This window comes from Furipterus horrens, unplaced genomic scaffold, assembly GCF_987537825.1.
Source record: "Furipterus horrens unplaced genomic scaffold, mFurHor1.1.pri manual_scaffold_2, whole genome shotgun sequence".
NCBI classification, from domain to species: Eukaryota; Metazoa; Chordata; class Mammalia; order Chiroptera; family Furipteridae; genus Furipterus; species Furipterus horrens.
In genome coordinates this window covers 119662104-119676967 of record NW_028327172.1, presented here as the reverse complement: position 1 = coordinate 119676967, position 14864 = coordinate 119662104, and the positions used below count along the sequence as shown (strand labels likewise).

At 42.8% G+C, this 14864-nt stretch overlaps 1 protein-coding gene across 1 annotated transcript in view; it reads left to right on the top strand.

Annotated features, from left to right (window-relative positions):
- SLC9B1 (solute carrier family 9 member B1) overlaps positions 1 to 14864 on the top strand; it is a 74968-nt gene that overhangs the window by 30950 nt on the left and 29154 nt on the right. The window contains exons 7-8 of the mRNA XM_090266365.1: positions 3829 to 3971; positions 4991 to 5118. Coding sequence (XP_090122491.1) covers positions 3829 to 3971; positions 4991 to 5118 — 271 coding nt within the window. The remainder of the gene's footprint in view (positions 1 to 3828; positions 3972 to 4990; positions 5119 to 14864) is intronic.

The following is a 14864-nucleotide window of genomic DNA, read 5'->3' as shown; positions in this document are numbered from 1 at the left end:
GGGTTGTGAATATAAGTTCTTTGGCTTCACCTTTTCCTATATTATTCTTAACTTCCCCCTGTCTATTTTGTACCAATCAATTGTGCTTCTTAATCCCTACACCATATCCCCATTTCTCCCCTTCCCCCCTCCCAGCTGATAACCCTCCAAATGAACCCCATACCTACGATTCTGTTCCTATTCTGGTTTGCTCAGTTTAATTTTGTTTTTATATTTTAGATTCAGTTGTTGATAGTTGTGAGTTTATTGTCATTTTAGTGTTCATAGATTTGATCTTCTTTTTCTTAAGTAAGTCCCTTTGACATATCATATAATAATGGCTTGGTGATCATGAACTCCTTTAGCTTTACCTTGTCTGGGAAGCACTTTATCTGCCCTTCCATTGCAAATGATAACCTTGCTGGATAGAGTAGTCCTGGTTGCAGGTTGCCTTTCATCACATTGAATACTGCTTGCCAGTCCCTTCCTGCCTGCAAAGTGTCCTCTAAGAAATCAGCTGATAGTCCTATAGGCACCCCCCTGTAGGCAACTCTCCGCCTCTCTCTTGCTGCCCCCAGGACTCTCTCTTTATCCTTCACCTTTGGCATCTCAATCATGATGCGTCCTGGTGTGGTCCACTCTGGGTCCACCTTGCCCAGGACCCTTCGTGCTTCCAAGACCTGTATGTCCATATCCTTCACGAAATTTGGGAAGTTTTCCTCATTTTTTTCAATTCTTGCTCCCTCATTCTGCACTGGCTGACTGTTTTTTTCTTCTTTATGTTCCAAATCATTGATTTGAACCCCATTTTCCTTCCTTTCACCATTGGTTTTGTGTGGATTTTCCTTCGTATCACTTAGCATAGCCTTCACTTCTTCTCTTATGCATTTGCTGTACTCAAGCATATCTGTCAAACCTGTGAGCATCTTTATCACTGGTGTTTTGAATTCTGCATCTGTTAGGTTGTCTGTCTCCTCATCTGTTAGGTTGACTATCTCTTCATCGCTTAGTTCTCCCACTGGAACCTTGATTCATTCCCCCTTTTGGGTCATACTTCTCTGTCTCCTCATTCTGACAGGCTCCTGTGTTTGTTTGCCTCCACGCCCCAGGTAGAGCTGTCGCTCCTGTTATGTTGTAAGGGGCAGAGCCTTAGGGATTTTTCAGTACAGGATGACCTGTTTCACCATGTTGTGGTGCTGTACGTGGGGGAGGGGTTTGAGAGGGAAAACGTTGCCTGCCCAGCACTCGCCCCTTTTCCAGGCACGTCTCCCACTTCCACATCAGACTGGCGCCCCTCTAGCTGCTGCCTTGGCCATCGTTCCCACACTGGATGGGCCTGAGGATGTTCTAGGACCGTGGGGGCCCTTTAAACAAGCGGACTCTGCTGAGACCAGTAGTTTATGCCTCCACCTCAACCCCCACTGGTCTGCACAGCCAGAGCAATGGGCTTGATTTTCCCCAGTGCTGGGACCGTGAGCTGCTAGGTCAGGTGAAGAGCTAGGAATGTTCCCCAGGTGTCCCTCCTGACTTTAAAACGTGTGATGTGCTGTCTGCTGGCCTGCCACTGCTGCCGCCACTGCTGCCACCATACTGCATCCTCTCCATCTTGGCTCTGCCCCTCCTATTTGTCTGGATGAGTATTTCTTCTTTATATCTTTGTTTGCTGGACTTCCATGCAGTTTGATTTTCTGGAACTTCTGGTTGTTTCTAGTTTTGAGGTAGTTATATTCCTTCTTAGTTGTGGAGGGAGATGCAGTGTGTCTGTCTATGCCTCCATCACGGCTGGAAGTCCTTAAACTCTTTTTTTTTTTAATATGCTTTATTGATTATGCTTTTACAGCTGTCCCAATTTCTTCTCCCTTTGTTCCCCTCCATGCAGTGACATCTCTCCCTTCAGTTGTCCACCACCCCCCTTAGTCCATGTCCATTGGTTGTGCATATAGTTCTTCTCAATATCTTCCTATCTATGCCACTCCCTCCTACTATGCTTACTAATTCCTGCACCATCTCCCTCCCTTTTCCCCCTTTTCCCTCTCTGCTGACCTCCCCCCATAATGTTCCCCATACCTATAATTCTTTTCACACTCTCATTGCCTACTTAATTTGCCTTTGTTTCGATTCCCTAGCTTCTGTTGTTGGTTGTTGTGATACAGCTTTCATTTTAATGTTCATAGTTTTGATCCTTTCTCCTAAATAAGTCCCTTTAATATCTCATATAACAGTGGTTTGGATCTGATGAACTCCTTCAGTTTTACTTTGTCCTGGGAGCACTTTCTCTGCCCCTCTATTCTGAATGACAGCTTCGCTGGATAGAGTAATCGTGGTTGTAGATTTTTGCTTTTCATTACTTTGAATATTTCTTGCCAGTCCCTTCTTGCCTGTAAAGTTTCTTTTGAGAAATCAGCTGACAGTCTTATTGGGACCCCTTTGTATGTAATAGTCTTTTCTCTTTGTTGCTTTTAAGATTCTCTCTTTATCCTCAATTTTTGACATTTTGATTATAATGTGTCTGGTGTGGTTCTCCCTGGGTCCAGTTTATCTGGAACTCTCTGTGGTTCCTGGACCTGTAAGTCTATTTCCTTCCCCAAGTTAGGGAAGTTCTGCTTCATCAGTTTTTCACATAATTTTTCCATTTCTAGTTCTTCTTCTTCACCTCTGGCAACCCTATGATTCATATGTTGGCCCACTTATAGCTGTCCGATAAGTTTCTGAGCCTCTCCTCATTTTCCTCACTTCTCGTTTCCTCTTTCTGCACTGGATGACTGTTTGTTCCTTCCCTATGTTCCAATCTGTTAATTTGATCCCTGGTTTTCTTGCCCTCACCACTAGTTTCGTATGTATTTTTGTTCATATCAGCAGGACTAGCCTTCATTCCTTCCCTGTCTTGTTGAAGATCTGCTGTTAGGTCTGTAAGCGCTTTTATAAGTAAAGCTCTGAACTGTGCCTCAGAAAGATTTTCTATCTGCTCCTTCGTTACATTAGAAATTTGCTGTCTGGTCTGCTGTGTCACTGGGATCTCTATCATGATCTTTGCCATCTGGAACAGTTTTGTGTTTACCTTTGCTTCCTGGGTAGGGCTGTCACACCTCTTATGCTATAGCAGGGGGAGCCCTGTGCACTCGTCACAACTGGGAGTTTTCTGCAGGGGTGGGGGTCCAAAATGGACTCCTCCTATTCACTCTCTGCTGAGAGACAGGGAGCCTCCTCCTCCGTCCCCACCCGCACCGGGCCTCACAGTCCAAGGCAATGGAGGTCTGCCTTCCCCGGCTTTGGAACCGCAAGCTGATGGGTCTGGTCTGCAGCCAGGGGTGCTCCCCAGGCACTTCTCGCCTCCCCTGTGCTTACCGCTGTCCTGCCACCATCACTGCTGCTGCCGCGGACAGCACAGCTGGACCTCTCGTCCCCGGCTTCGTCCTTCCTACCTGTTCGGATGAGCACCACTTCTTTATAACTTCATACATTGGACTTCCATTTATTTTCTGGAACTTCTGGTTATTGCTGGTTTTGCAGTAGTTGTATTCCTTCTCAGTTGTAGAGGGAGATGGGACATATCAGTCTAGGCCTCCATCTTGGCTGAAATTCTCCTGTGTTTGTTTGCTTCCATGTCCCAGGGAGAGCTATTGCTCCTACTATGTTGTAAGGGGCGGAGCCTTAGGGATTCATCAGTAACGGGTGACCTGCTTAAACTCTATTTTTAATGGTGTCTCCTCTACTTGTGTGTGTGACTTGCCCTTCACCAAAGTAATGAAAGCTATAGTGTGTTTGAAGAGGGAAAATTAAATATTTCTGTTCTGTCTCTTGGAATAAAATGAACTGAATCAGACTTTATTTATTTGTTTGTTTTTGAAGGGATGCTACTGGTTGGTTTTACCATCAAGAATATTCCATTGTTCAGTGAGTTCGTCCATATTAGTAACAGTTGGTCTTCAACTTTAAGAAATGCTGCCCTTACCCTTATCCTAATAAAAGCTGGACTTGGACTTGACCCACAGGTAGATTTCCAATTATACCGTGAGTAAAGTTACTTTAAATATTAGAGGCTGGTAAAATGAAAAAGAGGAAAAACTTTTGTTGTAGCTGTTTCAAGTGGAGTATATAAACAAGGTTAAAATAAAGAAAATTTGCAGAAATATTGATACCTTAATTTCTACTTCTTGTCATCATTATTACTGATATGAAGATAAATCACTGGGATGTAAGATCTCCATTTGTTTGCATAGAGATCAATGTCCCTTATGCAGCATTCATACATATTACTTGGACACTGTGGCTGTTGATGGAGAATTATTGCTTTTCAGATAACAAAAAATAAGGTCACCCATTGAAGGATTTTGCTTTTTTTTTTTCAGAGATATTAAGAATTTTAATATTTTTGTTTTATGACTTCTTTTTCCACTTTGTTCCTGATTACCTTTGTATTATTGTAAAAGCTAATCTTTTATAATATTTCTTAAAATATTACTACCTAAGGGTTATAGATCTATTTGGATTTTTTAAAGATTCACATAACAGCTTCTCAAATAGATGTGGCAAATGTATGCTTACTGGTATAATATCTCAGTAGCATAAGTAATTACAGAGAGTGATTAATTTATTATATTATCCAGTTGAAAATTTGAACCAATGAGAAAGTTTTAAAGTTCTCCCTTTTAGTTAATTATGTACTTTTTAAGTGATTTTCCTTTACTCATCTTGATATTTTCTATTTACAATATTAAGTTAATGAAACAGTTCATGATGGATATATACCTATACTTCCATTATGCTATAATGGAATGAAAATTAAGGAAAGTAGAACTAGTTACTTACTCACAAAGAAATGAATCTTTTTTAACAATTAACACCATGTTTTATAATGATATATAAAATTATCTGTATTAGCATTTCAAGCTCAGTGGAATAATCGGGAAGATTTAGCTTAGTGAATGACTATATATTTTAATATTTGCTCAAATAACTTTCTTACTGGCCATTATAATTTTGTCTAACTATGACTGTGTTTATATTTCAGGCTTTGATACATTTGAGGAAAGTTTGTTTAAGATTGTCCATGGGTCCGTGCCTCATGGAGGCATGTTCAACTGCTGTTATTTCCCACTTCCTTATGAATTTTCCCTGGCAATGGGGATTTCTATTAGGGTAACATTTCTTCATTTTTCCCTATGAAAATATTTAGTTAAGGATGCTTGGTTTAAAATTATTGATATATTTAGAATATTGAAAAGACAAGCTTTTCATTAAAATTACTTTCACAGTGGTAGACAATCTTGGAACTCAGAGGGTCAAAAGCAGAGTTATGTTCTAAACCTACCATATCCTTAACAAACATGCATAGTCCCTAAATGTATAATGCCAACATAATTCACTTCACCAATTTATTCATTCTCCCCTATGTTGTAATCTATCTCTATTTTTAATCTAATGGCCTCTTCCTTATACACTACATGTCGTCGTCGGCAGCCGTCCGTCTCGAGAGACGATGGCGTAGCTTCTTGAGAGTATATCTGCACCGCCGAGAATGGCTGTGCAGTCCGATTCGGGAGTGACAATCCCTGCCGCACTTGGTACAGGTGAAGGCAGATGGCTGTTGTTGCTGCTGCTGACGCTGCTTCCGCCTCGATCTTTTCTGGACCACCTCCTCGTTGCGCGCAGCCTCCGCGCGTGACGTACCTTGCCTGACCGCGAGCCTCCAGGCTAGGCGGTCGTCTGCTTGAACTTCCCATGTGTTGAGATTGATGGAGCATTGTGTCATGTCCTTTTTGCAGATGTCTTTGAACCGCAGTTTTGGGCGCCCTGTCATCCTCTTGCCTTCTGCTAGCTCGCCGTAGAGGAGGTCTTTGGGGATACGGCCTGCATCCATTCTTTTGACATGGCCGAGCCACCTGAGGCGTCTCTCGCTAAGAACTGCATGCAAACTGCTCATATTGGCTCGCTTCAGCACCTCGGTGTTGGGGACCTTATCCTGCCAGGCGACATGCAGGACGCGTCGCAGGCACCTCATGTGGAAGCTGTTGAGTTTCCTTTCGTGCCTTGCGTAGGTGGTCCACGTCTCGCTGCCATAGAGGAGAGTGCTGAGTACGCAGGCTTGGTAGATGCGCAGTCTGGTTTTCTCAGTGAGGCTGGAATTGTTCCACGCTCGCCGGTTCAGTCTGGCCATAACTGTGGCTGCCCTGGCGATTCTCCGGTTGACCTCCAAGTCGACTGACAGAGAGCTCGAGATGGTGGACCCGAGGTAAGTGAAGTCGTTGACAACCTCCAGGGTGTATCCGTCGATGGTGATGCATGGGGGAGTCCCCGTGCCTTGAGCCATAACATTCGTCTTCGTCAGGCTGATGGCTAGTCCGAACTCCTTGCATGCGTGGGAAAGGCAAGTGACTAGCTGCTGGAGTCCCTCTTCGGAGTGTGATGTCAAAGCTGCATCGTCGGCGAAGAGCATCTCACGGATGAGCACCTCTTTGACTTTGGTCTTGGCTCGTAGACGGGCCAGGTTGTAGAGCTTGCCATCGGATCTGGTGTGAATGAAGACACCCTCGCTGCAGTCCTTAAAGGCGTATTGGAGGAGCATGGAGAAGAAGATTCCGAACAGCGTAGGCGCGAGGACGCAGCCCTGCTTTACTCCGCTGCTGACTGGGAAGGCCTCAGAGGTTGCGCCGTTGTAGGACACCGTGCTGTGCATGTTGTCGTGAAAGGACATGACCACAGCAAGCAGATGTGGTGGACAGCCAATCTTCCGTAGCAAGCTGAAGAGACCGCTTCGACTGACCAGATTAAACGCCTTCGTGAGGTCGATAAAGGCGAGGTAGAGTGGTTTATGCTGCTCGTGACACTTCTCCTGCAGCTGGCGTAGGGAGAAGATCATGTCCACTGTTGAGCGGCCAGCTCTGAAGCCACACTGGGACTCTGGGTAGACGCGGGAAGCAAGGGTCTGCAGGCGGGCAAGAGTGACCCGGGCGAATACTTTGCCGACGACGCTGAGGAGAGAGATGCCCCGGTAGTTGTTGCAGTCGCTGCGGTCTCCTTTGTTCTTGTACATGGTGATAATGTTGGCGTCTCTCATATCCTGGGGGATGTAACCCTCCTTCCAGCAGAGACAGAGTAGATGGTGGAGCGGCTGTAGCAGGACTGGTTTCCCGCTCTTTAGGATTTCTGGAGGGATTCCGTCGCTTCCTGGTGCTTTCCCGCAAGCAAGGCGGTCGATGGCTTTGCCGAGCTCTGCCGCAGTAGGTGGGGTGTCTAGCTCCTCCATGACTGGTAGGTCTGGGATGGCGTTAAGAGCAGTGTCTGTTACAGTGTTCTTCGTTGCGTACAGCTCGAGGTAGTGCTCGGTCCACCGCCGCATTTGCTGTTCCTGGTCAGTGATGACCTCACCTGTCTTGGACTTAAGGGGGGCGATCTTGGAGGGGATTGGGCCTGTTGCCTTCTTGATACCCTCATACATTCCTCGTGCGTTGCCTATATCGGCGGCTTCCTGAGTGCTTCTGCACAGGTTTAGCCAATAGGTGTTGGCACAGTGGCGGGCGGTCTTCTGGACTTTGTTCCTGGCAGCCCGTAGAGCTTGAAGTGTACTGGGAGTGGGCGTGACCTTGTAAGCCAGTAGGGCCTTCCTCTTAGCCTCGATCACGGGTTCCATTTCTTCCCAGTGAGCCTCGTACCAGTCAGTGTTCTTCCGCTCTTTCTTCCCGTAAGCAATAATGGCGGAGTTGTATATGGCGTCGCGGAGACGTGGCCAATTGGATTCGATAATGTCATCTGCCGCCACTCCCTCGCCGAGTGCATCTTCCATCTTGTTGATGAATTGCTGGGTCTTAACTGGGTTGCTGGCACAACTGGTGTTGATGCGTGGGCGACCCTTCATCTTGGAGTGGTGCAACCTCTTCGGCATTATGCGCACCTTGCTTACCACGAGGGCATGGTCCGTGTCGCAGTCTGCACTGTGGTAGCTGCGGGTGAGGAGGGTGCTGCCAATATCCGTTCTTCTGGTGATGACGAGGTCAAGCTGGTGCCAATGACGGGAGCGGGGGTGCCTCCATGACACCTGGTGGATCTCTTTGCACTTGAAGAATGTGTTTGTCACGCACAGGCCGTGGTGACACAAAAGCTCAAGCAGTCGCTGACCATTCTCATTGATCTTTCCTCTCCCAAAGTTTCCAAGGCAGGTGGGCCAGGCCATGTGGTCGGCTCCTCCTCTTGCATTGAAGTCTCCAAGGAGATAGAGAGCGTTACTTCTGGGAATCTTGGATAACGCTTCGTCCAGTGCATGGTAGAACTGTTCTTTCTCTTCGGTGGTGGCGCAGAGGGTTGGGGCATACGCGCTAAGAATGCTGACTGGGCCGAAAGTTGTTGACAATCGGAGGGTAAGTAATCTCTCTGTGCCTCCTGTGGGTGGCTCTATGGAGTTAACAAGCGTGTTCTTCACAGCGAACCCAACACCGTGCTGTCTTGGTTGGTCCGGAGACTTCCCTTGCCAGTAGAAGGTGTAGTTGGTTTCTCTGATAGTTCCGTTGTCGGCCAACCGGGTCTCCTGTAGAGCCGCAATGTCGATGTTTAGTCGTGCCAGTTCCCTATCGATGACAGCGGTTTTCCTGGCACCCTTGATCCACGGAAGGTCTGCAGTAAGTCCGGGGCACATGGTCCTGATGTTCCAGCTAGCGAGGCGAAGAGCCGGAGGCTTCTTTCTTGTTGTTTGCTTGGAATTAACTGGTGCGGGTGTTTTGTGGCCCACTTTTCGAGAGGCGCCTCTCTGATCCCCACGCACCCAGTGGGGCAGGCGAGCCATGGCGAGACGGTAGCTGTCCAGTGAGGTGCGATGACCTCTCCCACCGTCAGAGGAGACCCCTGGCGCTCGTTTCCTTCGCCAATCGGATGAGCTTATAACCGGTATCTGTCTCCTCCCGTGTTGAGTCGACATCTTGCGATGACGCTGGAGTGTCCTCTCAAGTGAAACTGAAGCTACAGAGCCTGGGCAGGGTGATATGGAGGGTCTGCTGTTGCCCATGCAGCAGACCCCCCCTCTCTTCGCAGCTGAAGGGTCCAAGGGAAAGACAAAGTCAATACAGCTTGGCTTCAGGTGCGCCGCAGGAGTTGCCGGTGTTGACTACAATGTCAAACCGCCTTAGGGACTCCGGCTCCGGATTTTCTGTCGGGGTTTACTCCCTTAGCCTTTCCCCTGAAGAGGTATGCCGCAAGGCAGCGGAGGTTTTTTGGGGTCAGAGTTTTCCTTCTCTGATTTTAGAGATGTCCTTCCTCTTTCCTCCTTTACAGTCTTGAGGGCAGCATTTACAGGCTAAAATAGAAAACTGGCAGTGTAACCTTCTAAGCAGATACTACTAATACCCTGCTTGGGTATACTCACCCAACAATAAACATCTCTTAAATGTCCTCCAAGTGCCATGCCTCGAATTAGTAAATGGCAGTGCAATGGCAGCCAAACATTTGGATCAGTTTCACTAAGTAAACCACCAACACAAGTAGGTTTTTAAAACAATAGAATAGTGTCTCATTTTATTAAAAGTAATAACTATTTTTAAGCAACTTACCAGCAACACTGAATAAAAACCTGGCTGTGTTTCCCACTGTTTCAACTGCTCCTCAGCTGGCTTTAACACAGCAGTATCCTGACTGGTGGCCTGAGTTAAGACTTGAAGAACAACAGTGCTTGCACTATTGAGATCCATGGAAACCAATTGGCTCAGTCCGAATAGCCCGGCTCTCCAGCTTCCACTGTCCAACACGAAGTGGCGTCGGTTGGTCCCGCGCCCCACGCTTGCAAGTCCACGCGCCACCGCCCACTGATGCCGAAAGCGGCTTCTAGGAACGCGCCATGTTCTGAGTCGCAGCTCTAAACGATGCGGACGCTAGAATATCGCGTCACAGACATCCACAGCAATAAAAAAGATCAAAATACTGATACACAAAACAACACAAATGAATCTCGAAAAGCATTACGCTAAGTGAAAGAAGCAAAGCATAAAAGTCTACATGAAGTTCTAGAAAATGCAAAATTATAGAGACAGAAAGTAGATCACTGGTAGCCTTGGGCTATGGGGCTAGAGGAAAGGATGATACAACAAGACACAGGATAATTTTTAGGGAGATGGAAATGCTTTAATCTTGATTCAATAGTAGTTATGCTACCGAAAAGCAATTTGGGGTCCTGCTGCCTGCCGCCACCTTCTAGGCAAAATTCCAGAAGCAAAGGTTTGGTGATAAAGAAAGTCTATCCAGTCACAGCTTCAATTACTTAAGCCTATCAATTAAGGCTAAACTCTAACACCTGGGCCCTGCTATCATTTCCCCCTGTTTTAATCACCTTATTTCTATAGGGCTAGTTACAAACTAAAACAGCATAAAATACAAAAACTACACAACTTTGGAAGAATGACAAGCTTCTGCCTCATAGCCTGTTCCCTCTAGAACACCCAAAGAATAAACCAGGGACCCTCTGCCAGGCCAGCCCAATCCTTTAGAAAAATAGGAAGCCCCACACTTTGTTCTTCCACAGAGACACGAACTTAACAATATACTGTCTAAAAACGCTTTAAGAGAACTCCAGAAACCAGTTAAAAAGTCATAATATCCCAGGAAAGTGCAAAGCCAAAACCAGCTACATTAAAATGGTTAAAAAAATTATTTCACCCATGAGAGCCCCTCCCCTAAGCCAGCACAGAAACAACCTTAAAGAAATGAAGGGTTCTCAACCCTTTCCCTCACTACAGTGCACCTGGCAGGCGCCAACTGTGGACTAGACACAGTTCCACCGGGGGAGCCAGAAAGTTTTCCAATGCTGTGCAATGCTGTGTTTTGGGTATTATTCTCTAATTGCTCCATGCCCACACACTCCAGTTGAGACTACATGTACATATTATGTATACATATATGTGAAAGACTTTTATAGATGTAGATGATGTTGTAACCAAAAAGATAAGCAAACAAATACTTTTTCCTACATCCAATCTCCCATCTATTACTTTCCACAATCAATTTCCTTCATGTCCAAATCCTTCATAATAATAGCCTGCAATCCCTATCTCTGGATCCTGAACTCTTCATTTTTTCCATCCACTTAACTTTTGCTTCCACATATTCATTTCAATGAAGTTTATTAGCAAAGTTCACCCATTATACATTTACTGCCAAATATAATAAATTTTTAAAATTAAATTTTATTATAAAATACCCAAATGTATTTTCCTTTTGAAAAATTAGAACTTTATAAATAAAAGTAAAAAGACTTATGACCATGACTTTTAAGTCCTACTGCCCATACCCCTACCCAAGGTGACAACTCTTATGAGTTTTTATGTTATTCTAGACCCTTAGAAATAACTTTCCAGGCTTCTAAATCTCCATAGTGAAAGGAGTATTATTTTGTATATTTTTATTTAAATTTTATCTCCTATCTGTGACTACCCTGTTCATATCCTTTGTCCATTTTTTTGTTTTTTGTTTCCTTCCTTATTCATTATATAGAATATTTGTCTGTTATAGGTATTGCAAATATCTTGTCCCAGTGTACCACTAGGTATTTAACTTCACTTATGATGACTTTTTAATCTAAAAATATATATTATTTCCAACAGAGTGTTCAATACATAAAGCTATTCACCTGACCATGAAAATAGAAAACGGTGGGGTAGGGGGAGTCAGAATATAACTGTTTTTGCCGTGGCTGGTGTGGCTGAGAGGATTGAGTGCCAGCCTGTGAACCAAAAGGTCACCAGTTCAATTCTCAGTCAGGGCACATGTCTGGGTCACAGGCCAGATACTCAGTTGGGGGCATGTGAGAGGCAAACAGTTGTTGTACCTCTTACACATGGATGTTTCTCTCCCTCTCTTTGCCCCCCTTCCTGCCTCTAAAAATGAATAAATAAAATATTTTTTAAAAAGAATATAGCCCTGGCTGGTGTGGCTGTGGATTGAGTACTGGCCTGCGAACCAAAGGGCCGGCAACTTGATTCCCAGTCAGGGCACATGCTTGAGTTGTGGGACAGGTCCATGATTGGGAGCTCATGAGAAGCAACCACACAATGTTTCTCTCTCTCTCTTTCTCTCTCCCTTCCCCTCTTTCTAAAAATAAATAAATAAAATATTTTTTAAAAAGAATAATAACTGCTCTTGATATACAAATAGTTTTTTAATGTAAACAAATTTAACAATATTTATCTTTATGTTTAATGACTTTCTATGAGTCATTCAAAAGGTACTTTTTACCTCATAGTCACAAATATTTTTGTCTATATTTTATTCTTTATTACTTTAACTTTAATTTTTAATTCTTTAAAACAGCTAGAATTCTTTTACACATAAATAGGTAATTGCCTCAACACCATATATAGAAAAGTTCTTTCTTCCCAAACTGATTTCAAATGTCAATTCTATCATATAATAAATCCCACGAGTTTGTTTCTACACTTGGCATTGTTTTCTTACAATTTATTTTGTCTATTTTTGTGTTGCTATTACACAGTTTTAATTATTTTACCTTCACAAAAACAATGTCTTTTTTACATTGACTTGGTTTTTCATTTTAAGCTCTCCGCAATGAAAAATCCTGAGAGGATTTTAATTGGCATAGAACCAAAAGAATAAGTTAACTGGAAGGATAGATTACATCTTCATAATATTGAAGCTCCTATACACAAATGTGAAACATTTTTCCAATTGTTCACATGTTAAGTATTGTAGTGTTTTAATTTTTATAAGAGTCTAGACTATTTCATAGTTTTGTTGTTAGATATTTTGTGTTTTTTATTGATGTAGATGAAATTTTTTCATAACATTTTCTAACTAGCTTTTTCAGATGTATATGAAAGCTACTAATTTTTTAAAATCACTTTCATTGAGGTATAGTTTACATAAAATAAAATGAGCACCTGTTTTTAATGAACATTTCAGTGAGTTTTGACAAATTTATATGCCCATGTATACATGAGCACAGTTGAGGTACAGCACATTTTCATTATTCCACAAAATTCTCATGCCCCACTCCAGTCAATTACATCCTGGTCCCAGGCAGACCATAATCTACTTTCTCTCACAATAGATTAGATTATTTTTTAGAATTTTAGGTTAATACAATTATATAATATTTACTCTTTTGTTTCTGCCCCTTTTGGGGCAGCAAGTTGTGTTTGAGATGCAGCTATATTATGGCCAGTAGCCCATTCCATTTTATCACAGAGTAGTACTTCATTGTATGAATATACCACTGACTTGATTCATTCACTTGGGAGATATTTGGATTGTTTCCAGTGTGGGGCTATTACAAATAAAGCTATGAACTTTTTCATTCAAGTCTTTGTGTGGACATTTGTTTTCACTTCTTAGGGAAATACCTAGAAGTAGAATTGCTAGGTCATAGAGTAAGATAATGTTTAATGTTATTAAAAGACCACCAAACAGTTTTCCAAAGTATTGTTGTATTTTATATTTCCACCAACAATGTATGAAATTTCAGGTTATCCGTATCTTCTCCAGTATTTGATAGTGTCTACCTATTTAATTTTAGCATTCTTTACTGGGTATGTAGTGGTATCAAGTTGTGCTTTTATAGTTTTTCATCAAATTTGGAAAATTTTTAGCCACTATTTCTTAAATATTTCCTCCTCTTTCTTCTAGAACTACAATTGCACATGTTTTAACTGCTTGATATTATTCTGCATAAATCCTAATATTCTTATTAATTTTTTTCAGTCATGTTACTCTGTTTGATTTTGTATATATTCTATTGCTATGTCTCCAAATTCACTGATCTTTTCTTCTGCAGTGTTCAACCTTCTGTTAATCCTATCCAGTGAAATTTTCAGTTCAGATATTTTTAATTGTCATAAGCCATCACACATTTTTACATTAATTTTTTCCAGGTTTATTGAGATATAATTGATATATAACATTATGTAAGTTTAAGATGTGCATTGTGTTAGTTTGGTACACTTATATGCTGCAAAATGATTACCAGTATAGCATTAGCTAATAGCTCCATCTTGTCATATAATTGCCATTTCTTTTTTGTAATGAGAACACTTAAGATCTACTCTCTTAGCAACTTTCAAGTATAAAATACATTATTATTAACTATAATCACTATCTGTGCATGAGATTACCCAAATTTAATAATATTATAAATAGAAGTTTATACTCTTTTGACCAATATCTTCCCATTTTCCCCACACTCAACCTCTAGTAACGATCATTGTACTCTGTTTCTATGAGTTCAGCTTTTTAGATGCCATGTATAAGTGAGATCATGAAATGTTTGTCTTTCTCTGTCTGGCTTATTTCATTCAGCATAATGCTCTCAAGGTCCAGCCATGCTGTCACAATATTGATTTTCCTTTTTTCTCATGGTTGAATAACATTCCATTGCATACATTTATACCACATCTTCTTTATTCATTCATCTTTGACAGACACCTAGGTTGCATCTTTTATTTCCAGAAGTCCCATTTGCTTCTTTATTCTAGCTTTCATTTTTTTTCCTTTTATGTTCACATTTTTCTTTAAGTCCTTAACTATATGAAAAATATCTGTAACACCTGCTTTAACATACTCACCTGGGTCACAAGATGACAGCAGTGTAGGAGGATATATCGCACCTCCTCCCAGAACAAACTAGAAGTAAAACTAAAGAGCGGAACAGTCACCAAAAATGAACCAAAGATTACCTACAAAGAGACTTTTAACGGGGACGGGAAGAAACCACCAAGAGACTGGTAGGAAGGGCGGGGGCATAAAAGGGGCTGGCCCTGTTCACGAAGGTGGTGGGCTGAGGTTGCAGCACGACTGTGGGAGCTTCCCCACGAGGAGAAGAGTGAGGCCACACCCAGGCCCAGACACAGAGCACCAATGCCAGGGTCAGACAACCATGCATCGCTGAAAGGCAGCAG